The sequence below is a fragment of the Erigeron canadensis genome, chromosome 3 (assembly GCF_010389155.1).
Source record: "Erigeron canadensis isolate Cc75 chromosome 3, C_canadensis_v1, whole genome shotgun sequence".
NCBI lineage: Eukaryota > Viridiplantae > Streptophyta > Magnoliopsida > Asterales > Asteraceae > Erigeron > Erigeron canadensis.
This window is the reverse complement of record NC_057763.1, coordinates 31,071,423-31,099,115: the sequence shown is the minus strand read 5'-3', so window position 1 is coordinate 31,099,115 and position 27,693 is coordinate 31,071,423. Positions and strand designations below refer to the sequence as shown.

The 27,693-nt window shown below is 35.7% G+C and overlaps 3 protein-coding genes and 3 non-coding genes across 7 annotated transcripts; 1 reads left to right on the top strand and 5 right to left on the bottom strand.

The window, feature by feature from the left end:
- Positions 1–212: 212 nt before the first annotated feature.
- LOC122592439 (centromere/kinetochore protein zw10 homolog) lies at positions 213–6,917 on the top strand. Of its 2 annotated transcripts, none has more exons than XM_043764663.1 (13): positions 213–901; positions 1,439–1,576; positions 1,702–1,875; positions 3,546–3,707; positions 3,835–4,077; positions 4,659–4,877; positions 4,981–5,076; positions 5,191–5,316; positions 5,404–5,481; positions 5,552–5,710; positions 5,782–5,932; positions 6,412–6,494; positions 6,649–6,917. In XM_043764663.1, the coding sequence occupies exons 1-13, from the start codon at positions 329–331 to the stop codon at positions 6,730–6,732; spliced, it is 2,286 nt and encodes a 761-aa protein (XP_043620598.1). In that variant the 5' UTR covers positions 213–328; the 3' UTR covers positions 6,733–6,917. The 2 variants fall into 2 exon arrangements, with proteins under 2 accessions (XP_043620598.1, XP_043620599.1); XM_043764664.1 differs by having other exon boundaries at positions 214–901; positions 3,835–4,062.
- Positions 6,918–7,984: 1,067 nt separating this feature from the next.
- LOC122593860 lies at positions 7,985–11,054 on the bottom strand. The gene is made up of 5 exons (XM_043766311.1): positions 10,779–11,054; positions 10,598–10,670; positions 9,521–9,585; positions 9,003–9,112; positions 7,985–8,393 (listed from the first exon to the last, which is right to left on the bottom strand). The coding sequence occupies exons 1-5, from the start codon at positions 10,890–10,892 to the stop codon at positions 8,168–8,170; spliced, it is 588 nt and encodes a 195-aa protein (XP_043622246.1). The 5' UTR covers positions 10,893–11,054; the 3' UTR covers positions 7,985–8,167.
- Positions 11,055–15,281: 4,227 nt separating this feature from the next.
- On the bottom strand, positions 15,282–16,334 carry LOC122591897. Its single transcript, XM_043764123.1, has one exon. It carries the CDS (start codon positions 16,332–16,334, stop codon positions 15,282–15,284), a length of 1,053 nt encoding a protein of 350 aa, XP_043620058.1.
- A 9,140-nt stretch (positions 16,335–25,474) lies between these two features.
- LOC122594750 lies at positions 25,475–25,550 on the bottom strand. The gene has a single exon (XR_006323106.1). It is a non-coding gene; the product is annotated as a small nucleolar RNA SNORD65 (small nucleolar RNA).
- Positions 25,551–25,621: 71 nt separating this feature from the next.
- On the bottom strand, positions 25,622–25,780 carry LOC122594695. The gene has a single exon (XR_006323070.1). It is a non-coding gene; the product is annotated as a small nucleolar RNA snoR2/U65 (small nucleolar RNA).
- Positions 25,781–25,833: 53 nt separating this feature from the next.
- LOC122594747 lies at positions 25,834–26,054 on the bottom strand. Its single transcript, XR_006323103.1, has one exon. It is a non-coding gene; the product is annotated as a small nucleolar RNA Z112 (small nucleolar RNA).
- Between the last annotated feature and the right edge of the window lie 1,639 nt (positions 26,055–27,693).

Genomic DNA, 27,693 nt, shown 5'->3' with positions numbered 1-27,693 from the left:
AACACCCGATATCCCTTTATTGACAGGTAAGGGTTCCCAACACCTCTTTGTATTGTGAATGGAGTCAATCACTTTCTTCCATAATACCCCTGCTCATTTTATAGTTATGTACTTGAGTATATGTAATTATGTGAACCAACAGCCCAATAAAAAGTTAGACAAAAAAAAAACTGGACACCTCTAGCCCATTACAAGTAACAACAAAAAAAAAAAACCATCAATATTTTATTTTCACTTTCTTCTGCCAGTTTCATGATCTCATACAAAAACCACCACCGCCCAGCTGCACACACACAATCGTACCACCACCGTAATCCGTCGTGACCAAATGGACGTACTCTTCAAATCAATCGACGTTCGCGACCTTTTATCCTCCCACGATCTCGACGAATCATCACCTCTTTCCGCTCCAGACCTTCGTCTCTTAATCGACCGTTTAAATCTCCACTCTCTTCACATCAAATCAAAAGTCCATTCCTACATTCAATCTCACCACCACCACTTCTTATCCTTATTCTCTCTCTGTTCCGACCACCTTAAAAACTCCGACCACCTGTCCCGACAACTCTCCGACCTTGTCAATCTCTTGTCTTCCTCAAATGGGTCGAAATCAATTGATGTTGAGATTAAAGAAACAGTAGATGAGTTAAGGATTAAAAATGAGGAATTGGGGGTTAAAAATGAAATCTTGAAGTTGGTTTCTTGGATTGTGAAAGTGAATGATGAGTTGGGGAATGTGGATAAAGATTTGGGTGTTGGAAAGTTTGTTGATGCTGCGGTTAAAGTTATCGACTTGAAGGCGGCATTACGAGTGAGTGATAATGATGATGATGATGATCATGAGACTGAACCGGTTGTTTTCGGTTTGTTGAGGAATAAATGGAGAGACTGCTTTCAAAAGGTAAAAACTTTTTGTATCTATATCTATCATATATTCACAAATTCAGTTATGTTTCATACTTGTGTATACATTTAAAAAACGGGTTAAGCGTCTTTAAATGTATCTAAATTTACGTAAAAATGTATCGTATGTATCCTAATGTAAAACTTGTTAGTTTAAGTATCAAAATTTCCAATTATTGTTGTTGTATGTATCTGTTTATATTTAGGTCTTTAGAACCGGTGCTAGGCACCGGTTCTCAAGTCATAAGATGGCAGGCGACATACATTAACAATAATTGAAATTTAAATACTTGCACTAACAAGTTTTACATTACGATACATACGATACATTTTTACGTAAACTTAGATACATTTAAAGACGCTTAACCCATTTTATATGTACATACAAGTATGAAACATAACTGAATTTGTGAATTTTTGGTGTTATTTGTTTTGTGATTATATAGTTTATACGATATAATCGTAAGCGATTCATATGTTAATGTATGTTGAGACTGGGAATATGTCTAAGTGGAAGTGGATTATGTGTTTTTAGATACAAGAGGTGTTAGTGAAGTTTATTGAGAACGCAGTGAGATTCGATCACGAGACTAATGTGGTTCATGTGAAGAATACTCTCAGTGTTAACGATATTCAAGGGGTTGAACTTTCTACTGTTTTGAAAGCAATGGATGTAAGTTTAAATCTTGCATTTTTTAGTTCAGCTTCTTGTTTTTTTTTTAAAGCATTTTGGTCCTCCTTTAGGAAAAATTTGGTTACTTTTCTATTTTTGAATCTTGTTACTATTTTTGTGTGTAGGTGGTTGGCATTCTTGATTATGGGCTTGCTAAAGTAGCAGACTTGATGACTAGATATGTTATATCCCCGGCATTGCGATCGGGTTATCATAGTTTTTCTGTAGAAGAACAAAAAGTAGATTCAGGGGAAGTAGCTGAGGTAGTTTTGAGGATAACTGCACCTTCTGCCCCTCAGGTATCTATAGAGTGGAATGGTTTTTTTCTCATAGTTGTTTATTATGCATCCCATGTTATATTATGGTTAGGAGAAGATTTGAGTGGACATATAAACTAGTTTAAGGCTGATAATATATACTTAAGGAAAATGTACAGGGTTTTTTAAAATGTTAGAAATTTTCCTTTTGTTGTTATGATTTTTATAGAAGCATGATGACTACTAGCTTCTTATCTCATGTTTAGTTTTTGAGAGAGAACTTGTTCTATTAGCATCATATGATTTATTATTTTGTATAACCAAACTGGTTATGGCCAAAATTCAGAATCCAGTCATACTTAGATTTGTAAGCCCTATCAAATACAAGGATACTTATTAAAGTCTGTTTGAGTCTAGCTGATATACCTGCAGTTTGGTATGTGATAAATTATAATGAAAGACACTTATTAGTTTTATCCATTGGCTTATCTATCCCATTTTAATCCTATTCATACTACTCTGCTTATATATGTCCATTTGTTGTTCAATTCAATCTTTGACTTGCCCATTTTTTGTGATCCTGTATATATAGTTGATCAATAGGTTCATACAAATTTTAACCTTTTACCACTAGTTGAAGTACACTTAAGAAATAGCATTGTTGATTCTCGCATAGGTGAGGATGGTAAGAAACTATGGAATATGGATTCTAAACCTAAAGGGATTTATTGGTGATCTGACTAGTGCCCACATCTCTTGTTTTGTCATGCGGTTTTAGGGTGGAACTCCATTGGGATTATATAATGGGCTTTGTTGGAGTTAGTCCAAAAACAATCATAACATTATAATTGATTTGATTTCTTGAATATTTACAATTGTTATTCTTAACTGTAGCAACTGTTTTTTTACCCCCCAGAAATCGCCCATGATAACTAATGAATTAGCAGATTTGAAGGACCTGCCTCAAAGATGTAGTGAACACAAATCCAAGGAATTCTTTGTATATGTTCATCCTTTTTCCCTTTCATAGTTAAATTATCCAAGTTGGTTCTATCGTTTTAAATGTTTCAATGGATACTCGTAGGGACGATTTCAGTACCTTAACCTAGCGATACTGCCAGATATCGAAACCGAAAATCATCTAAACCCTATACCGAATCCCGTTTCGAAATTTCGGTACCAGTACCGGTTTTCGGGATATATATTGCTTGGTCGATATTCCTGGGGATACGACCAGTCATATTTTTTTTGAAATGTCTGCGTGTCGGATGCCAAACACAAGTATTATTGGTTTTAAAATGCAGGGTCTGCTGTTTTTTAGAATAATGATAAAATATGCATAAACCTGTCTTTTTTGAATTATGTTTTGGGTACAGCTTGAATGTATAATTGTGTTAAAATGCTTAACAAACCCTGTTAAGGATTTAAATCCTGAGCAATCTGTCTTCTGTTCATCACCTATCTTGGTTTCATCACATCAATTCCATTGCAACTTTTGGTTCCGTATGGGAGTTTTGTATCCGTACCTGTTCGGAAGTGAAACCGAATTGGTTCAGTACGGGAGTTTGGTATCAGTAGCGGTTCTGTTCGGTTTTTCTGAACTTTTACTCATCCATAACGGATAGAGGTGCTATACTCTATATATATATAAAAAAAATAAAATGTATATCATAGATTAACTTTCTTGGTGCCTTGATACTTTATGATTGCAGATAGGGAACATGGATGCTGAAATTATATATTCTGGAGTTAATGTGGTCATTCAGTTTATATTCAACTACATTTGCTTTCAAAATTCTTCCTGGATGCATCTATTTGGAAGATTGACGTGGCCCCAGATGTCGGAAATGATTATTTCTAACTTCCTTTCAAAGGTTTATCCCTTTCTACATTAATTAGAACTTCACTAGAATGGCTCATAGATGCTACATTCTACATTTTTCTACGGAGGTATATATGTAGTCATACCATTTAATGATCCTTTAACTTTTGTAATTCCAGATTGTTCCCAATGACGCTTCTAAACTCGCTGACTTCCAAATCATTAGACAACTAACGTCTGAGTTTGAGAAATCTCTTAAAGAAGTTGCATTCATCTCCTCTGGCAAAGATGAGAGGTTGACCAATTTTGCCGACAATGTTGAAGTTCACTTTGCAACGAGGAAGAAGGTTGAGATTTTAGCAACAGTCAGGGAGCTGCTCCAAAAGTCAGATTTTAAACTTCCAAAGGTGATTTTACTTCAGGTGCTTCTATACACTATCTGTTGTATTCAGATCCCCGGGCGAAATGTGTGTTGTTTCTTTCATTTAACAGTTAGTTTGACTTTCCCTTTTTGTTAAACTAATTTTAACACCCATGCACAAGTGCTTTTGATTATATGGGAGATATCTAACATTGGTCATCATTACTGTATAAGCGAATTGCATAATTAAGATAATATAGTTTCCTCCGTTCTAAGCAATAGCATTTTCTCACACCTAAAAATGTAAACATGAGTGATAACTGTTTACTGCAAGGAACTTGAAGCTAGTTTCATTTTGGGTCACCAATATTCAATGCTTTCCAGTTCAAGGTAACCATTTTCAGATCTCTGGTATTGCCGTATTGGATATGGGTGTTGCCCAATATGATCATATTTACATCAGCATCCAATCTACTGCTTACTGTCTACTGATGTTAAGTTTAGTAGTAAACGTTCATACCTTTTTATTATTGAGAACATACTGTACTAGCCACAACAGAAATTTGAGGAAAGTTAACTGATTTTTTATGCAATAAGACATTATTATTATATAACGTTAATTGAAAGGCAGTTCTTTCACAGGCCTATTCTAGGGAAAATGCTGGTTATAAGAATGGCGGGAACGTAGACTTGCTTTTTTCGTCTGAGAGGTGTGTCATATCCGAAGCAGCTTCTCGGCTAATGGAAGTTGTGCATCAAACACTCAAGGATATATGCTTGTCACCTGCAACTGTGGCTTTAGAATTCTATCATGCTGCTAGGGACGCTCTACTAATGTATGAAGCTGTTATTCCTGTCAAGGTTAGTGTATGAAGTCGCCATATATCTCACTTGAAATTAGCTAATACACTTGGACATGATTATGGATTTATGGTCTTATAATATATCATTTTTTGATATGAAGCTAGAACGACAGCTGGATGGTATCAACCAGGTTGCTGTTCTAATTCATAATGATTGCCTATTCTTGTCACAGGAGATTCTTGGCCTTCCATTCCAGGTATCGATATACTATAGAGTAGCTTTATACATAAAACATCTGTGTGTATCATGATTGGAAATTTAATAGTTGACTTCGTTGCTGAATGATAAATTTTTCGTATAATTGTTTCAGTATCAATCGGACTTTCCAACTTCCATGAAGGGAGCTGCGTTTATTGATTTGGGTATAAGATACAAGTTGATGGCAGAAGAGATATTACTAAGACAAGTGCAGCTTGTGAAACATAATTTAATGGAGGTAAATTTAATTATTTTTAGAACACCTCTCTTGGATTTACAATTACTTGCCAAGTTATGTGATCATTACTGTGAAAACTGTCACCAGGCCATTGATGGTGCTGATGGATTTCAGAATACCCACCAACCAAAAAGACGTGAATCTGCAGAATTTAGTATTGATCAGGTAATAATCAGCAGTGCTTACCTCGTTCACACGTGACATTTCACATTTTCCCTAATAATGAAGTCTACAGGTAGCTTTTATCCTTGAGAAAGTGCGCATAATATGGGAGCCGCTGTTGCTACCCTTGACATACAAAGGAAGCATGTGCTCAGTTTTGGAGGCTGTATGCTCTAGAATGACGAAAGACATACTTCTTTTAGATGACATTGCAGCAGATGAAACACTACAGGTGAATTTTTGCAAAAGCATTATAATCGATTTTTTAATTTAGGAGAAAAACTGATTCATGATTTTGTTCAGATCCAAAGGTTAATTCATATGTTGCTGAACAACCTTTCGTCTTTAATGGAGTCTTTGGTTGCCATCTATCAAACAACGAAACCACAGGGCGCATCATCAGCCTCTATTGATGATCTCGTACCATCACTCCCTCGACTTAGGATATTGGCAGGTATGCATTCATCAGGTTGGGTAATCTCTGCAGTGTTGATTATGGGTGTCAATTTCGCCCTGTTTACTTTATAAATTCCTTGGTTTGGGTAAATGTTATTTCTCTAACGGGTGAAATGAGCTGATATAGAATTTGGCGTAAAAGGTAAAATGCTGAACAGGTTTAATATGATTTTCTTTTGAAAGCTAGAATATTATCGAAATAGTATAATTTCTGTAATCGAATTTTTTTCTATTGTAAAAAAAAAAACAGAAAAAAAAAGAAAAGATAATCCAAGTTTATTCTGGAAAAAGTGTTTTAGATCAACCTGGCCTAACCCAAAAGTTATCATTATTCGTCCATTATCTATCCCGCTGATTAGCCTCTATTACTGCCTCTAGTTCTAAAAAATTCTTCACTTGGCAACAGCCATCGTTTTATTTGTTGTTACTTTTAGATCTCATGATTAGTGTTTTTTATCCTCGTAAAAACCTCAACAGATATGATGGACATGCCTCTGAAGTCCATCACTGCTTCTTGGGAAAATGGGGAACTGGCCAACTTCGGTTATACTTCATCTGAGGTATTCTTGTTTCTCAAATACTAAAAAAAAAAAACTGATTTATATAGTTAAAACTCAATCTCAGGTTGAAAATTCATTTATATCATGTTGTTCTGTTTTGATGGGTTATATATTTTTTTAAAGGGTAACACGATTTTGTTCAAAAATCTTGCAGGTGAGAGACTTGATCAGTGCAATATTTACAGATTCACCCTTACGGAAAGAATGCTTGTGGAGAATCGAAAATATCAAGTTTTAAAAGTGTTATAACTATCTGAGAATCTGGCCCACATTCAACCAACAATAGAAAAAGTGTATGTTTTTTCTCCATTGTATATAATTTATCCCTTCTGTTGTATCATAGTTAAAGAAAAATTAATGATTGTAGCATCCTTGTTCTATTTTGGTCACAGTTTATGACTAAAATTATTTGATTCACCGCCATGCCATTTTTCATCTCATTTTTACAATCTCTCTCCATCTCACACGAGGGGATGGTGTAGCAAATGGTATCACACCCTCATTCTACACCATTCCGTCCACTTTAATAAGAAACATACAAATAAAAGCTTCCTTCGATCTATATATATAATTTTCTTATTTTAAGAACCATTTTTTTTTAAAAAACCATGAGAACTCTTAAATTATATATTTGTTCACATGTATTTTTGTTCATTCACATGTGAAATGATATAAAAATATGTTGTATAAGAAACTTTTTCAAGAAACCTTCAAATTAACTTTTATGAACTTGTGAATGAATTTGTTCATGTTTTTTGTTCACGTGTGACAAACGACTATATATAAGGTATTGAAAAAATTTTTCTTCTACAACATATGTTTTTATAACATTTCAAATGTGAATGACTAAAAAAAGCATGTGTTTCAATATGAAATTTAAGAGTTCTCATTATTCTTATAAAAATATGGGTTCTCAAAATAAGTTTCCCAATTCCCATATATATATATATATATATATTAAAAAGAGGTAGAAAGTCAGGAAAAAAAACTTTTGCAACACTTTAAAAGTTTGAATTTCTCAAACATAATTTGCAACTCTGCAAGTGCTTATATAATCTTATAGGATCCGTTTATGATAATGAAATGGCTATAGCTCCTATGTAAAATACTGGGAAGATCATAACGAAAAAATTCTAGACCTAACAAAAGAAGTAAACTTGAAGTGTCGCTGGGATGGGAAACAAAACGGAATGTACCGGATTTTTAACACGTACAACCATCAAACCTGCAAATGGTTATACTCTTATACGATCCGTTTATGACAGTGTGCCACTTGAGTAACATGTTCTGGTTGACAGTTTTCATTGGTATGATTCTTCATCGTTCATATTCTGATATAGTATGTTCATTCTTATGTTGAAGGCTTGAAGCTCTTATGCAACCATCTTAAATAGCACTGTGAACCTGTGCGGCCGTGCCTAGTGGATCCACTTGCATAACTTGATTGGTTGTGTAATTTGTTTTGCAACATAAATAGAAAGTTAACTAAATTGAGAAAATAAGCATAATATGTTATCCTAAAATGATAAGTTTTTCCTAAATTTCATAAACTTCCTACATAAATTAAAGCTTCATTTCAAGATTAATAGTTAAGATAGCTAAAATGGATAAAATCCAATCAAAACTGAGATCAAGCATGTACATATATGCCAAGATCTATTTCATCTCCAATCTCAAGCAACATTTGCTTCTTGGGGTTTATGCACTAGCGAATTCGATGATCTTTCCTGAGTTTCTTGTGCTTTCACCGCAGCATTTGACTTCCTTAATCGCATCAATGGACGTTTCAGGAACTTCAATTGCCACCTTTTTGGTTTAATCTGTCCCATCAATTTCATTTGTTGCCTTTTGAATTTACGATTTGCATACCAATGGCCACCTCTCCAACCAAATCCAAACCTGCAAATTCGAACCAAATAGTTGAACTGGTAAAAATCAAAAGTGACAATATGACTAAATCAATATATATGAATTGGGCCTGTTCGGGGCATAAGTTATTTTTATAAAAGGTGAAAGCAGTAAATACTAAAGAAAAGTAACTAACAATAAAATTGTTCAAAAGTCATCTCACGTGTACTCAAATGTATTCAACAACCTAAATCAATTTATTTTCAGAAATTATATAACAATTGTAACACTATAATTTGAAGCACTAACTATTGAGAAATCTGATGCAAACAAATGAACGGCATATTTGCAGTCAACTGACCCAGCCCATTCTGATATTCAACCCACAAAACTAGGCCATTTTGCCACCTCTAACGAAAATGATAATAAAACCTCAATTTCCAAATGGAAAAGTGCAGCATTTTTCGTAAAGAAGCATAGGTATCTAATTAATTCATACATTTAACTTTCTGGGGAAAAGAACATCAAACTTTGGACTGTTAACTTAAAGTTTTTACTGAATCTGATGTCATTTTGTAGTTCACGTGCATATTTATGGGCAGATTAGCAACTTTTATGCAGTTAATAAACCAAATTTGAAATATAAAATAAGTTACAAACCCGACAATTAAAGAGACCCCGGCTGTGGCAATACATGCTGCAACATTAGAACTACCAGTACCAACTAGCTTTTTGAATTCCTTACCTTCAAGGTCATAATTTTTTTTCATCTGCAAAAAAAGAAAAATGAATAACTCAGAAACTTAACAAGAAGGTTAGGGGCAAGGGGGGTGCTTGAATTTTCTGGCCTGACAATATTGGTTTTATAATGTTCATTGAAAGTGATCCTGGTTCTATCAATATTTAGGCCAAAATGATCAAATTTGGAGAACTAACTATACATTTGCCACCAGAAAACAAATTTTTTAACATAAATTTAAATTACCTAACTATCCTAAGTTTAACTAACTCCAACTCTTGACGTTGCAACAATCAATTTGCAAGATAATTTTTGGCCACTAAAGTGTATCAAGATACTTTGAAAGATTCTAGGCAACATTTCAAGAAAAATCGGAGGAAAAAAATATATTAGAAAGTAAAAAGCTGATCATGAACTATTAGGAAAGAGAAATACTAACAGCGTTCTCAATCGAGTCAAGCCTTTGTTCGACTTTTGTTTCGTGAAGGTGGCGTAAAGTATACCCTGCATCATTACAATTATACTGTATTATGTTTATGTTTATATTGATAAAAAACAAAGATACTTCCAAACAAGAAAGACATAATCTTAGTAAAGTGACCATAGAGCTCACAACTAACAATTCAAGTTAACTCTAAAGTCAAATGATGCAAAACCTCTCAAAATCCATCATCGTCCCTCATCGGGAAAAAGGATGCTAAACGTTGGTGATGGATCCAGGATATGCACTTCCATATGAAAATTAAGATGATGCATTACAATAGCAAATTTTAGTTTGTGCATATTACACTACGAAAGTACTTACATGTAATTGAAACATTTTCTATTTCACAAAGCAAACTTAACAAAAACTGATACATTTTCAACACTGGCTCGTCTATATCAGAATTCAGAAATTGTTACAATTTATAGTCTAAGTTTCACTATGTTAAGCAAACAAATAAATATTGCTAGACCGATACCTTAAGATATAACAGTCAAAGGCACATTACTAGAAAACCATCAACAAGCTCGCATTCTATCTAAAATTTATCAAACCAAAACATATAAATTATAGAAACTTCACACTCTCACACATCGTCACATATGTAATAGAGTCTGCAAGCTAATTCAAACACTTGAAAGCTGAAATATTCACAGTAACCTATATAGCAATCATTGTTTACTCGGATTTCTGAAGCAACCAAGTACGTTTAAGTATTTGGATGAAGAAAGTTGCTTATGCTTATCAGCGTATCTTAGGGCGAAACAAATTGTTTTGAATACACAATTTGTGAATGTTTATATCAAGCCAACTATTCTCGACAGCCTCACGATTACAAGTGTACTACAACGGTATTAAACAAATTCTTTTCAACAACGCCAACTGCACCAAAAAGTATCCAACTTGACACATTCTTATGATTTGGGTATATCCAACTTTTGAAACAATTTGCAAACTTTCAACTAATTGCTTTTGTATTGATCTATATCTAACTTTTTTTTGATAATTTGTAAACCAACCAGTTGTACATACCAGCCCAAGCAGTGCCAAGAGATGCAATTGAAGTTGATATTGTAAACACAATTTTATGCCTCTCAAATGTATCCTAAAAAAAATACAAAATTAATCAAAACTATATAAAAGTAAAACAAAATAGAATCAACCCAATTCAATATACAATATATAGATACAAATATACATATAAATTTACCACCTTAGTTGAATCAAAAGTATCTTGAACAGCTGTTCTGACATTGGAAACTTTTTTTCTGATTTGCGGAATCGAAAAACGCCTTATAACTGAAGAACCCCTTCTAAAACCCTGCATTAGTTTTTTCAGAAAGATCAAAGCTTTATTGGAATTTCTCAGGTTAAATTTCAAGATTTTGAATTTGGGGTTTTGATTTTTAATTCGTTTCTTAAAACCCCAGATGAATCGAGTTGCATAACTTGCGTTTAAGTATTTTTGTTCTTTCCTTTTATTTGTTCACTTTTTTCCCTGATTTCTTTTTTGTTTGGAAAGAATGGGGTAATTAATTTTTATTTTTAATTAACTTGACTGATTTCTTTTTTATATGTTTTGTGAGTTTTTTTTATTTTTCTTTTTAAAGGATAAGAGTTGGGATGTGCAAATGGCCTGACCCGCGAAAACCCGGCCCACGACGTGCAAGTGCATGAAAATAGGAATCGTGACCCGGCCCGTGAAGGTTTGTTTCGGGCGGGTCGCGGACAGATCACGGGTTTCCTTCACCTTTTTTCGGTTTTTGGCTTAACCCGGCCCGACTCACGCAAATAAGCTTGACTTGTGACCCGGCCCGTTAGCCATACGGGCGAGTCGGTTCGGGCCGGTTTCGGATCGGGTCACGAGTCACGGTTTTTTTCCTCATCCCTAGATAAAAGGGTGAAACCTATTGACGGTAAATTGGATCACTTTCGAATCTTGTCTATTGTATGTATTCGACTATATGTGGCTATCATATAAGCTGTCACTTGAAAGTTTTTTAATTGGTCGGATACATACAATAGACAAGTTTTGAAAGTCATTACATTCAATGAACACAACTTTAGTTTTTTCATACTATAAGGTCGGTGCTTATAGTAGTCTTCCGTGTACATCCTTGGCGTGTTGGACGCTAAACGCTATAGGCATGTAGCGTCCAATGGCCGAGTCTTCCGAAATAGTCCTCCACAAGAAGATGAGGACGCTCCTGGTGGGGTCCATGACGGTGGTTTTTGTTTAGTATATAAATTTATAAAGTTGTACAAGTAATTATCTCAAAACACACACGCCTTAACGGACAGGGGACCCGATCAGATGTATTATAGTAAGTGATAAGTACATGATCATTCGCAGGGACACGTTCCTTCACCTAATCTATTAATACGTGTAATTCTAGCAGTTGTGAGGTTGTCACAATTTCCTATTAAACTAATTAAAAATACTGAAAAGTAAATAGAAGTCGTAACCGCTTCTTCAACGAGATGCTCAGACTGAAAATAGTTTGAAAAAGCAAATAACTGTAATTAAATTAAAATATTTGTTTGGCATCTCAGATCTCATGACACGACCGAATATTATCCTACCTACTTGCTAGATTGTTGGAAACTTAAACATGGCTCAGATTTTCATTAGATTCACTTGAAGGAGTTTATGGTGTACAATACTGAATGCCTTTGATTGATAATGAAACCCCTTTAAATAGGGGAATGATACAACAGAATTCTAGGAAAATAAGGAAACCTAAAATCATGCCAACTGTTAAACAACAAATCAGGAAACAATAATCACAATATATCAACCAATATAATCGGCTGAATATATGCATGCTAAGACACCCCCTCAGTTTGAGCGGGCGGTGGACAGACGCTCAAGCTGGAGCGAAAGGACTCGAACAGCAGTCGTGGAAGCCCTTTGGTAAAAATATCCGCGTATTGCAAAGAAGAAGGCACATGTAGAATCCGGATATGACCTACACGAACTTTATCCCGAACAAAGTGTATGTCTATCTCGATGTGCTTCGTCCTTTGATGCTGAACTGGATTATTGAATAGATACACTACAGAAACGTTGTCACAGTAAACAATCGAGGCATGCTGAAGAGGAGTATGTAACTCGAGCATAAGGTTTCGTAGCCAGGTTGCTTCAGCCACTACATTGGCAACACCCCTGCATTCAGCTTCTGCACTGGAACGTGAAACCGTAGGTTGCCTTTTGGAAGACCAAGATATCAAGTTATCGCCCAGGAAAACACAGTATCCTGATGTGGAACGCCGAGAATCCGGGCAACCACCCCAGTTAGCATCAGAGTAAGCTATCAAAGAACGCGAAGCAGACTTTATGATACGTATACCATAATCAATGGTGCCCTGGATATATCGGATGATTCTTTTCATAAAAGCAAAATGAGGATCCCGAGGTTCATGCATAAAGAGACACACCTGCTGAACGACATAAGAAATGTCGGGTCGGGTAAAGGTGAGGTACTGAAGGGCCCCTGCAGGACTCCTATATAAGGTGGGATCAGAAAACAAAGGACCATCTGTACCGCTGAGTTTAGACGAAAGATCCACGGGGGTGGTACATGGTTTGCATTCAGACATAGAAGCCCGGGCAATGATATCTTTAGCATATTGTGCCTGTGAGAGAAAGATACCATGAGACTGTTGGGAGACTTTAATTCCCAAAAAGTGATGTAGGTGACCCAAATCAGTCATAGCAAACTCTTTTGATAAGGTTGCAATGATGTTATGTAGAAGTGTGTTATTGGAGGCTGTAATTACTATGTCATCCATATACAATAGCAAATAGGCAATGTTGGACGAATCACGGTTGTAAACAAACAAAGAGTTGTCGCATGCACTGCTACGAAAGCCATGAGAAGTAATATAATTAGCAAAGCGAGTGTACCACGCCCGAGGAGCTTGCTTGAGGCCATAAAGGGACTTCTTCAGACGACATACAAAATGAGGAGCTTTTTTGTCATAGAATCCCGGAGGTTGATGCATGAGCACAGTTTCTTTGAGTTCCCCATGTAGGAACGCATTCTTCACATCCAATTGATGAATAGGCCATGACCGGGAGACTGCAAGAGATAAAACTGTACGAATGGTTGCTGGTTTAACAACCGGGCTAAATGTGTCTTCGCAGTCGATGCCGACAGTCTGGGAATTCCCATTTACGACTAACCTGGCCTTGTAGCGTTCCAATGTACCATCAGCTTTGAACTTGTGGCGGAAGAGCCACATGCAGCGTATGACCGGTCGATCTTGAGGACGTGGAACCAATTCCCACGTGTCATTAACCTGTAAGGCAGTAAATTCGGCTTTCATAGCATTTAACCAATTAGGATCTGATAGGGCCTTGGCATATGTGGTAGGTATAGGGGAAATGGCAGTAGTGGTAGTCAAGGCCGATGGAGTAGTGGATCGAGCCTTAGATCGAGTGGTCATAGGGTGTGAATTGGCTGAAGGAGCAGGGTTAGGCGGCTGTGGGGCCACAGGTTGTTGAGTCGGCTGCTGTTGGGCTGTGGAAGGTCTGGGACGGCGACTGTAGGTGAACGGGAAAGGGGCTGTGACAGACGGCTTTTGAACAGGTGGAGTGAAAGTAAAACCCGGGGGGACGGAGTCATCTAAAAATTTATAAGTGGTGGGGTGTTGAGGAATCGTGTAGGGGAACACATGTTCGTCAAAATTCACATGGCGAGAGATGTGCACCTTGCCAGTGGTCGGGTCAAAACAACGGTACCCTCGAAAGTCGGGTGGGTACCCAAGAAAGATGCAACGAATGGCTCGTGGATGCAACTTATGGGGTTGGGTAGCACGCAAACCGAAATATGAGGCCATGTTGATCTGCAAAGGTTTTAAAGGCCATGTTGTCAAATTCGCCCCCAAGGTCACATTGAAAAATTTTAATTTTCGATGAAATTGTGTTTCAATTAACCGGTGAAATTTAGCAAAAGTGGGAAAAGTGTCAGACTTGTATTTAAGAGGGTATACCCACACGAAGTGTGAAAAGTTATCTATGAGAACCATATAGTATTTGTACCCTGTTTTACTCGTGATTGGAGATGTCCACAAGTCGCAGTGAATTATATCAAAAGGTGCAAAGGTGAAGGTATTAGAAGCATGAAAAGGTAATCGTTTACTATTGGAAATTTGACAAGAATTGCAAAGATTTGAGTTGGAATTCTTATTACATTGGAAATTGGAAGTACGACTTAAAAGTTCTAAAACTTGAGCTCCTGGGTGACCCAAACGATCGTGCCAAGGAAGACTTGTGGAAGCAATAAATGTGGCTTGTGGAGGTGCTTGCGGCTGAGTAAACGGATAGAGGTTTCCAGTGCTGTTGTGACGGGACAGCAGCTTCTTAGTTTTGAGATCCTTCAAGGAAAAGCCAAATGGGTCAAATTCAACAGAAACTTGATTATCAGTAAAACGTCTGACTGAAATAAGATTTTTGATAATATGTGGGCTGTAAAGGACATTGGGCAGGACATATGTGCGGTTGGGGCGGGAGTGAAAACCCGTACCAGATCCATGTATTGGTAGGAAATTGCCATTGCCCACCAATAATTTACTACAAACAGGAGACTTATGTGGGATAAGAATTTTACCTTGATCATGTGTGACGTGAGACTCAGCCCCGGAGTCGAAGACATCTGAAGCCCAAGAGGAAGAAGGGTGGTTCATCTGCATATTGTTGAAAGCTGCACTGAGATCAGAAGGACTCAAGGCATTGTACACCCCTGAGGTGTAGGGCTAAAACCACCGAATTGCTGTTGAGGAACGGCGGAAAAGTGAGCCTGAGATGGTGCTGTTTGCTGCTGACCGGTGCTGAAATTGGGCCGCCACTGCTGCTGGGTCGGATAGGGGCAAGGTGGAGATGTCCACCAGCCCAGTTTGGATACCCAGGCTGTAGAGAGAAGCCGGATTGCTGCTGCTGTTGACCGGACCAGTTCTGTCTGTTGCTGCCGCCGCGTCCCCTGCCACCACGCCGGTTCCAGGACCCACGTCCCCGGCCTTTACCACGAGTGGAAGAGGAGTTGGGGTCTGAAGACGGAGTCTGCTGGTTGTTTGGAGGAGTGGTTTGAGAGGATGTGGCGGCTAAAACAGTGGCATGAGAGTCTTTTTGGGCGTCTAAACGCAGAACTTCATCTTGTAGCATACTAACAGCTTGATCCCAATCAACATCATTCTGGTTTATAAGGGATGCAGTAGTATTGAACTCGGCTGGGAGACCCCTTACCAGTTGAAGAACAAGGCGGGATTTGGTCACAGGAACATCGACATCGGCCATTTGATTTGCAAGGTCAGTCAATTGCTGACAGTAGGCATCAACGGAGGAGCAAGCCGACAAAGACAGATTACAGAACTTCGTTTCCAATGATGCAGCACATGCCTTCTTGTTGCTGAGATATATCTTCTCAAGTTTGGACCACGCAACATGAGCCGTAACAGTGCTGCCATCCATGACTCGTTTAAGAAGAGCATCGGAGAGCGTGCCGAATATCCATTGAAGGGCAAGCACATCGATTTCTTTCCAGACCTCATATCCAGCAGATGAAGATGCCGGGGGGGGGGGGGGGGCAGTACCATCAATATGATCCATCACCTTGTAGGCGACAGCATGTAAGCGAAACAGCCTGATCCATTGAGAATACGTGACATTGGTTCCGTCTAGGGTTCGGATTTTACTCTGTATATTTGTGACAGAGTATGCAGGATGTAAGGATTGGGTCTTTGGAGGCTGTTCGACAGCATCTTTAGTCATCGTGATGACTGATCGGACGTATCCGAAGGAGAAAAAAATAAAAATAAAGGGAAGCGGTGGAAGGTAAAAGGAAGGATATCAGAATAGCTCTGATACCATGAAGGAGTTTATGGTGTACAATATTGAATGCCTTTGATTGATAATGAAACCCCTTTAAATAGGGGAATGATACAACAGAATTCTAGGAAAATAAGGAAACCTAAAATCGTGCCAACTGTTACACAACAAATCAGGAAACAATAATCACAATATATCAACCAATATAATCGGCTGAATATATGCATGCTAAGATCACTTTGCCTAAGTAGCTAGTGTTGTCCTTAGACTCACACTACTCTATAAACAAAATGTCGTTAGATTCATTGTTTAAGTATTAATGACCTAAAGTTTGTGTAATAATTCATCTTTAAGTTACCGACTCTTACGCCATGACCAGATAATAATTCCCTCCAGTGACCACAGTGCACGTTTCCATGTCACTGGATCGCGTCTGACATTGTTAAGCATCATGTTCTATTCAAATTACTATGGTTCTGGATTTATCAGTTATAAGCGAATCACCTTTTACATCTAGTTATAGACCGACTATTGTTTTCTATCCTTATGTATTAATCCTAGTGTATGATTATAGACCGATCATTAGAATTAAATCAATACATGCAGATATAGAACCGATAATAGTATGAAGAACTAGTAAAACATGGATCAACGATAAACAGTAAAACACATTCCAACAGATCTAACAAATAAAGTAAAATAGATAAACGTCTACATGATCACATCGATCCAAACAAGTATTCAGCCTACTAGCGTACCATTATTAAAGAAATAACAAAATCTGAAAAGATGAAAGACATTATTTACCAACTGAAAGTAAAATAAAAGAGTAGATCTAGGTTGAGGATGAAGATCGGAAAGTGTTAGAAGCTCCAAAACCTCATTGGAATCTGCAAAGTCGACCTAGGGTTTAATGTGGGCGGCTAGGGCTGCTGAATCGACTCTCCATTAGGGTTGCTTCGACTTAAATAGTCATTTGAGTTGGTTTGTTGAACTGGGCTTCCCAATGGCGCTGGATGATCCAGTGGTGCTGGCAGCTCCTACTGCTTCTCGTATTGTTTCGTTCGGCTACCAAATCACCTCTTTGTGTCTTGTAACTTCATAAGCCTCCATCTTGAATCACTTAATTCCATTTACCCTCACTCGGATCTTCCGTGAACCTGTGTAAACATAGAATCCATTAAGTACCGATAGTTCTGGAATATTGACTCATTTTGTAACATCCCAAACTTTTTATTTAACGGTTGACTTGAGTCGTTAAGTCAACGTAACATGTCTGTTAAGTCTATGTTAGATTTAATGCTTATATGTAGTTAATGTGTTATTCGTGTGAGACTTGAATATCTTATTGATTGACGTAGTAATGTGTATAAGATGTAGTTATATGCCTTTAGAGGTGTTTAAAGTGTTTATTGAGTTGTATATAGTTCCTATAGGTGTTTTGGGCTAATAATGTGACGTTTGGAAGCTTAGGGACGAGTTTTGACATAGGGTGAAGGTCAAAAACGGGATTAGGGTCAAAGAGCAAGTCTTTAGCTTCTAATCATTCATAATAACCTTTTCTCTTTGAGCCCTAACCACCACCCTTTACCATAATCAATTCCTTGATCGATTTCATTGTCGTTTGGTTGATTCGAGAGTGTTTTGATTAAGATTTGCATCCCCTTGTCATCATCAAGTATAGTGAGTATTTTTCCTTTGATTTATGACTCATGGATTCATTCATACCAATTCCTTTTGAGTTTTAGGGTTTGGGTTGGAATAATGGTGTATTGTTAATGATTAAACGTCTTTTTCGGGTGATTAAATATCCCCATAATGTTTGAAATCAAGCCTTGAATCAATTAATGTTTTCATAGCAGCAAATAGGCTTGAAATAGGCCATTTTTATGTTTATTGGTCGTTCATGGGGTGTGGATTGGATTGGAATTCGTTTAAGATTGATAAACAATGGGTTTTTCCCGTCCAGCAGTAGGTGCGACGCACCCATGTGGGAGGTGCGGCGCACTCACTATTCCTGAGAGGAGGTGCTGTGTTCTGGTGTGGCACACCTAGTGGTAGTCATTGGGGGTGCGGCGCACCCATCATCTAGGTGCGACACACCTAGTGTATTTTTGTTGAGTTTTGTCATTCGATGCTTAGATCATTCGTGCTTCATTATAGGTAGTCGGGAGCACTTAGCAAGCACTATAATCAGTTCATAACAGGTTCATAAGCTGTACCAAGGTAAGATAACATCTTTTGTCACCTGGTGGTACAACAAAATACGTTTTCATAAGTAAAACCTTCCAAACGTTTATGTATGATTAAAAGTAAAGTAAAGGGGATTATTGGAGGTTGATATGGGATATGATGCTTACCTTTCTATGATGAATGACATGTATATGCAGGTTGCAAAGGTATAAGGTAAGTTCCCATATTATGGAATGAAGATATGCATATGAAATGTGAATATGATATGATGCCATGTTATGTTATATGGTCATGATATAATGTTATGCTTTTTATATGTGAACACATAATGGTGACATGTTTATGATATGATTACATGTGTGGCTTTATCACCTAGTCACTAGTCCTTTGATTAGGATTGTCATGTTCACGTGCACGTTAAGGGCCCTAAAGTAAAGATGATATGTGATTAACTTAGGTGAAAGTGTAGCCTACGTTAATATAAAGTAAAGATAAAAGTGATTAGTTTAGGTGAAAGTGTAGCCTAAACTAATGTAATAAAGAAGTCTCGAGCATATGTAAAGTTGTGTTAAGCTTAACCCGTGCTAGTTGTAAAGCTAGTGCGTACGTGGTCACTTGAGTTGCTCCTTGTGGCATAGTTATGTTTGTTTATTCCGGGTGAAGTAACTAACCACCAATGCGTAAAGGCATAAACGGTATATTCAGTTGGAAATGACTTTGTCTTTCCTTAAAAACGCCAACGGACCCCTTATTGGTTACCCATCATGTCGGGTGTGAGGACTCCCTGTATGGTCTATGACCACCTACACACAACCCCACATCCCTAAGTATGTGTGGCTTATGTCACATAGCCTATGTCTAGGCAAAAGAAAAGTAAAGAAATAAAGAAAGTAAAGAAAGATAAAAAGTAAAGCTTTATGATGATAGGCACACTTAGGATTATGATGTTCCTAATGTGTTATGCTATATGACGCTTACGATGTTTATGATGTTTCTTATGTTTATGATGTTTATGATGCTCATGTGATATTAACATATAATGATGATATGATTTTGTTAATATATCTAATCGGCAAATGTTTTCAAATATGTTATTCTTACTTAGCTAATTTATTAGCTAACACTTGCTCTTTGAAAATGTTGTGCCATCAGATTAGATGAGTTTGGAGCTAAAGAAAGGATAGCTTGGTGAGCATGGGTAGAGACATTAAAGACGATAGCATTTATGTTCTTGATGCTTAAGCTACCCTTAGTCTTTTGTTTGGCTACTTCATTTACGATATTATGATTAAAGAGTATGTAATAATGTTTGGCATTAATGTTGGTACCAAGACTTGGATTTTCTTTTATTATTTCGATGATGCATATAGTAACACCAAATATTTTCAAATGTTTCATCCGATTACGGATGGACAGCTTTGTATGAGATCCTTTTCCGCTATTATTAAATGCCGTTAGGCGAAAGTTTTTGAAAATCCAGGTTTTTAAATGACGGGTGTTACACATTTAAAACATTGAAATGAGGCCTTTCAATAGAGGTTTTTATCGCAAAATGAACGATCATCAGTCCAACAACGCTCAAATGCGACTTAAATAAAAAAAACTTTGTTTTCTTCTTATTTCAAATACAACAACTAGTTTTGCAAGACTAAAACATAAATTTAACTCACACTCTGTTTTCTTCTTCTTTAAACCAACCAAACCAACCATCAATTTCACAATCATTCATTCTCTACATACAATCAAACCATGTCTAAAAAAACACCCAAAACCAACACAAGAAAAACAACCAAAATGTTGCCGACGACATGCTTCAAAACCTTCTCGACTTTCCTCCACCACCATCACCGACAATGTCGAGCTCGAACCCACAAGGTCAATCTAGCAACTCCCAATTCTCACTCAACTACGTGGAACCGTCACCGATGCTATATAGTGTCAACCCGTTTTCGACTTTGTTTTACAATCAAGTTGGTTACAACTCAATTGACGATCTAAACAACGCAAACAATCTTTTGTTATTGCAATAATGGCAAGCGGCTCAGATGTATCAACAAGCAGCAGCAGCGGTACCTCCACCGCCACAGCCGACTCATGTGAAAAATGAAGCGGACAATCAACGAGTGGGAACTAGTGTCGCTTCTGCCACTCCTATTGAAGACGAGGAAGTGAAATCGCCAAAGCAGTTGACGAAAAAAGGAAGCGAGGTCGCAGGAAAGAAGAAGTAGAGCGAAAATGAATATGTGATATTGACTAAGAGTTGGGTGTATGCTACCGAGGACGTGATCAAAGGGAATGGTCGAACAGAAAACGTATTTTGGACAAAAACTGAGACGTTGTTTAACAAGGCATCAAAAGAAGGTCAGCGTAACGTAAGTCAACTTCATAGCAAATGGAACAATATCAAAATCAGGTATAAGAATTTCTGGGTTGTATTTAGAAGGTTTAGTGAGGAAGGACGTCAAAGCGGCGCCGACGAGAAGCATATTTTTGATGTCGTCCATGAACAATACAAGATGGAGATTGGGCCGAGTTGATTTGCGTTTGAGAAATGTTGGGAAATACTAAGAGGTTTCCCAACGTTTTGGAACGACCACGGGACACAAAAACAACCAGCCTGGGTGGACTCGGTGGATTTGGGTGACGACGGTGAGCCATTAGAGACATTAGAACGACTTGGTACCCAGAAAAACCTGGCTGTTGACTCGTTGTTTGGAGATGACCCCATTAAGATACCATCGGGGCGTAATGTTAGCCAAAAGTTGTCCCAAAGTTCTTATGCAAGTTCGAGTCCATCGGGTCGGAGGCGCTACTTAAACTCGACGAAATGCTCAAGTTGCAAAAGAAATCGATAAACAAAACAGATGAAGATCGAATGAAGTTTGAAGAAGATCGGAAGCAAAAGAAATCTGCCCGTCACAGGAAGTTATGGAGGCGTTTAAGTTTCTTCAGAACCCGGTTCCCACTAATTTGCCCAGAAAAGAGATGAAAGCGTTTAGCATTTTCTATATTAACTGTAGTGGAAAAAGACTGCATTTATTTTCCAAACACCATGTAACACCCGTCGTTTAAAAATAAGGATTTCCAAAAACTTTTGCCTAACGGCGTTAAAAGAAGCGGAATTAACTTTAAAAGTCCAAACCAGTAAAATCTGTTTGGTTTATTCATTAAATGGTGATACTAGCCATATCATCAAAATAAGTCTAAATGGAAATCCATTGGTTGCCCAACATTAAACAACCGAGTACATTATCAATACAAGTCATTAATATTTAAACATAAAGCAAATGTCTAAAGCGAGCAACCACTATGGGTAAACTATAGCTAGCTTCAAGATCATCTACCCATGCCTCACATCTTCTCACATCTACCTGCTCACTATTGTTGGACCTGGGGACACAACACATTTAAAAGAGCAAGTGTTAGCTAACGAATTAGCTAAGTAAGATAACACATTAATATAAATTTCATCAACTAATATATAACATAAATAAAGTTATTTACGGTCAAAATCAGAAGAAAAAGACTTAACCAGTCAATATTGGACAATTAAAATAGGACGGATGGAGTATTAGACAAGGGTATTTAAATATTTGTTTCAAGTTGGAAATTTGAATTGCTAATATTTTATGTCAAGTTTAAGTTGTTAATATTTGTATATGTCAATTATTGTTTTATGTTGGTACAAATTATTTACGGCGGTGTCGCCGTGTCGGTAGGCTTTGAGATTTTAATAGCGAGGATGGTTGATATATGCCTCGCTAGATACAATACACACGTGAATTTTTGCACAAAGTATAATTAAGAGGGGCAAAACCGGTTGTTTTGTCAATGCACGTCTTTTTTCACCTTCAAACCGGCACCATAAGCAGCTTCTCATATCACTTCTTTTAAACAGTCAATTTACGAACCAAAGATTATGGATTGTGGTATGTGGGTCCATTACAATCTAACCAAACTAAAAAGCAATGACATGTGACATTAGTAATTAGCAATTGTGAAATGATCAATCCTTTAAAATAACTTAAAAATCCTCATAATACTATAAAATTTAACAAATATAATCTATTTATTATCTTTTTTTATCTTCCTCTTTGATTTTTTCATGTGGTATAATCTTTATGATTGGGAAAATTTTAAACGGAGGATTAATCATTTCCGTTAACAATAATAACCTCAAATTCAATTTTAGAAATGAAACTAGATATGTCACCCGGGTGTTGTCCCGAAAGACATTACGTTTATGTATATGGTAGCATATATTAAAAGGATTTTTTAGACGGTTATTGTGTGCGATAATATGCGAAATTGATAACATGTTTTCAAAATCATTTTATAAATGCTAGTAATTTGTCATTGAATTGTAGTTGTCATACAAAATAATAGTGAAAGAAATCGATTTGAAAACACAACAATTTACAACATTGTATGTAAATATTTAAAACCCCAAAACAATATATTCGAATTTATATATTGTTTTAAAACATGTATATGAAAATGATAAATAACATGGATTACAGGCACGTAAAACGCATACTTGTATCAATAGTTTATATTAACATATAGATATGTAAGTTCATTGGTAGAATATGGTTGTTATTAAAAATGAAATAATTAAAAAAAGAAAATGAATACATAACCAAAAAAAATAAAAAGAAAAGGAAAAGAAAACAAAAGCACAAATAAAAATAAATTAAAGTTAATAAATGAAAATAACGATGGGAAGAAATTTAATTCACGCAACACTTCGCTGTGGATCGGACATATTGTGAGTATACATTATTAAGCTATAAATAATGTTTGATGATAGTTATAAAAATGTAACATAAATCAATTTCTCAATTGACAAACTCAAATAGCATTTAACGGATAAGACACATTAGAGAAAAAGACCTAAATCACAGTTACAAAAAAGACATGATTTACAACAGTTTCCGTAACTCCCGTTAAACATTCGAACAAAACTTAACAGTCGTTAGCTGATGACATTGGCGGTACAAATTCCCAAAAATCAAAATTATACTCCTTTCATCCCAATTTGAATGTCCAAAATTAAAGCAATTACATTTTGAATCCAACAAAATCTATACAAATCCAATCCCGATCCAAGCAATTCTGAATCCAAAAACCTTGTTTCTGATCTGAAATGTGTGTTTTTCTGAGTGTATGTGTGTGCTTGGTGTAAGTTTTTCAGTTGACATTTCGTTTTCCAGTCGCCGTGATTTTCAAAATCTGGGTTTGTATAAGTTTGGAAGTAGAAAAAGAATTGATCATAGTAAAATGACAAATCTGGCCCTCACTTAACGAACCGAGTAGACGGTTGTTAGTTACAGAATGAAAAGTGAAAAAATTAACCAATTTCTAGATTTTTATTGTAATTAATTCAGTTAAAGAGAATAAGTGAATAACTAAAAATCGTGTCAACTTAAGGGATTAAAAAAGTAATTTTCTCTAATGTTTCTGTTTGTTGAACAATCCACACTTCCAGTTATTTCCAGGGGTATAAATTGAAAACCCAAACCAATACGCTAACCTTTCAAAGTACACATTGCCCACACAAAAAAATACCCAATGGTCAGACAACGAAATGTAATATCTGGAATGGTCAAAGAAAAGACTTCGCTTTTTCTTGTATGCGTTCCATTGCATATATTGTTTTTAGAATTTTGTTAAACAAAAAATTTTCGTTAAGATGCAATATTTAGTTGTACATTTATCAAAAAATCGAATGACCAGCATTTAATATAAAATTATACAATGTAATATTTAGTTGTACATTTATAAAAAAATCGAATGACAGGCATTTAATATAAAATTATACAACTTTTTATGCACGTTAACTTCTAGCATTTTCCTTGTTTTTATTAATGGGAGAATTTACAGTTCCTGTCTGTAAAATGATAAGAGCTAACAATTTCTATCAAAATCGCTGGTGACTATTATCTTTAGGAAAATGATATTATCTACAATAAAATCTGTATCATTTAATTGTACTCATGTATTAAAAGTTATGTATTTGTTGTAAAAGGCTAAATTCTGTTATATGAATATCACTTTTTATCTTTTACATTAAAAATGTGTTAATCTCTTTGAATTAAATTTTGTTAGCATTCTAATCAAAATTCTATTCTTATCATAAACCAGAATTAGTTTAATGTAACATTAAGTCTTTTTTTAATTAAAAAATGACAAAACTAGGTAAAAGAATTCAGCATCATAACCGTATAAAACCAAGTATACGGTTGAAAAATTAAAGAGTGAACAACAATGTGATAATATCTTATTGATGAATCTATTGTTTTGAGATTGTACAAAAACCATAATTTTAAGCTTTGTGAAGGTATCAAAGAATCATCGCTACAGATTATATTTTACAGCAACTATAGGGTTCAAAAGTGCCATGGGTTATGTTGTGCTATCAAAAACGCAAAAGTAAATACTTTCACTATAGTAAACAAATCAATCCGAAATTCCATCATTGATCATCATCAACCGAATGAATTGATTCAATCCATCAATTTAAACGGCGAAACACGGTCAACAAAAATACCACTAAACAATCAAGAAAAGCGATATAACAAAATCAACCATGCTTTCACCGTTTAAATCAAGGAAATAAATCATATACTTGTATCCACATCTAAACAATCCTAAACAGTCAGTAAAATTGTAAACATATATATGGTTCAACAGCAAAATGAACTGATTCAATCCATCAACCTAAACGGCGAAACACGTTCAATAAAAATATCACTAAGCAATTACGAAAAGCGATATAACAAAATCGATCATGTTTTCACCGTTTAAATCAAGGAAATAAATCAAATACTTATATCCACATCTAAACCATCCTAAACAGTAAAATTGTAAAAGATAAATATAAACAAGTGCCTCAGATAGTCGATCAAATCATCACTATACAATCAGTCGGTAATTCCAACTTTTGATTTATTTAATTCCTCATTGGCACAATATCATATTTTACAGTTTGATGCGCTGTCAAAAAATTACAATTATTAAATTAGATAAATATAAAAAAATGTGATCGCAAAAAACGGCTCTGTGAATGAACGGAAAAATAAGCAGTTCACAGGTTCCTATAAGAATGCGAAAAGCACAAAAAGCTTATTATCGGTTCAATCATAGCATCTTCGGTCAAGGCATTTTTTTAGCTACCGTCGACGTGGCATCGAACCATACATTCATGTATTATTTTAATTAAAATTATTTTTTTTAAAAATAATTGAAGAAACCTCAGGAGACCCGTTCCAAATCACACACAAACAGTGAAAACACAAAACAGACACAAATTCCCGACCAAAAAACACAAACTATAAAATCGTGTTAATGATCGGATAGTTAAGTTGATTGGTGGATGGGAAAAACGTGTCTGCCGTGATATTCAATGTTTTTTTTTGTGTGTCATACGGCACTTCCTATCTTTTTAGGGGATATCTTCCTCATTGGCATCTTTTAAAATTTATTTCAAAGAAAAACATATAATAAAAAGCACTATAAAATTTGTAACGAACAGAAAAAAGGAAAAAAATTTAGATGATACAATAAATCGGTAAAGTAAAGAGAACAATAAAAAAAGTGAGGTGAAATTGAAGATAAAGATATCTGAACGTTAAGGTTATATATATAGGCGTGTGTATGCAGGTTTAAACCCTAATTTTTGTGGGATACATGGCCCATTAAAGGCCCGATTCTGTTGATGGGCTTTAATTGGTTTTATTTTCTTTCTTTTTCACAATAACAATCAATCCTAGATTTGGGTCGTTTTTTCCTTTCGGGGTAAACACTAAAAAGGGGGCTTAGAGTTAGACCATAAGGTTAAGGTATGAGACTACTGTGACATATAATTTATTTATTTATCTTTTTGAACAACAAAGGCAAAATATGTTATCATCAAAGTACTAGCAACAAGCTAAAATAGTACAATGATGAGAAAACGAAAAGGAGAAAATACAAATTAAAAGACACAAGGTCTACTGCTCCAAACATCCCAATCACGCATTGCACCATTAGCTCTGTTCGAAATCCACAAAACGTCAAATGTTTAATCTCCTCACATATCATAGTTGGAGAAAGCGAAGTATCGTTAAACGTGTGACATGTAACGTCAACTTATTATACAATAAACCCCTAAAAAATCTTGAAATGAGGCAATTATTGTGAATGGAAAAACCTCACAGAATTATCATCTCAAATACTCATAACCTAACATTTTAAATTCATTTGGTGCTGCCTTTTATAAGCACCATAAGTTAAATTCATGTGTCACCAATTTATTGGACAAGTAACATTGTTTAAAATGTATGTTATTATCCAATTATGACTTTTAGACATTTTTAGATAGAATGAGCAATGACGAACTTAACAATTGTAATTTTACTTCAAAAAGGTACGCTCATCTTTGTTGTGATCTTTTGCTACTTCTTTGTTGTTCATCATAAAATATTTTTGTAATTAAAATAACCAACTCCAAACGGTGAGATTGAAATTAATCTTGACACAACCAAATATTTCTAAGTATTAAAATTTTATATATATTCATCAATAGTTAATGTTAGTTCCACCCAATAGTTGTCATTTTTTAGTGGTTTTTTTCTTCAACTTTAGTTGATTGACTTTATCAACGGTGATATTGTTTAACTTATATATGCAAGAACCACCAGTGGTTATCATTAACAAATATCATTAAGTAAACGCTTTAAATCCCAAATCTCATTTTGGAACTAACAAAGTTACTAATAAAAACATGTACAAGTTAATTTATGGACCTGACTTTTATGCTATTGCCCAAGATATAAATTACTCCACTAGCTTTCTTTTATTTTCTTTTAAAAGACAATTTATTCTATTGTTATTTTTAAAATTAAACGAGTACATAACGAAGCCTCCACATTTGTTGACAGCACTGAGTTTCAATATTTGTTAAAAATTTTACCTCAAATGTTGAAAGATGACCGGAAAACGAATATAGTGATTGAGCTGCTCAATGTATCTCAAACCACGAAAGCTCATTGTAGAAAACCTCTATTCATTATCCATTCAAAACTTTAAGATGTCAATTTTTAGTTTTCAATCAAGAGAAGGTTCATTC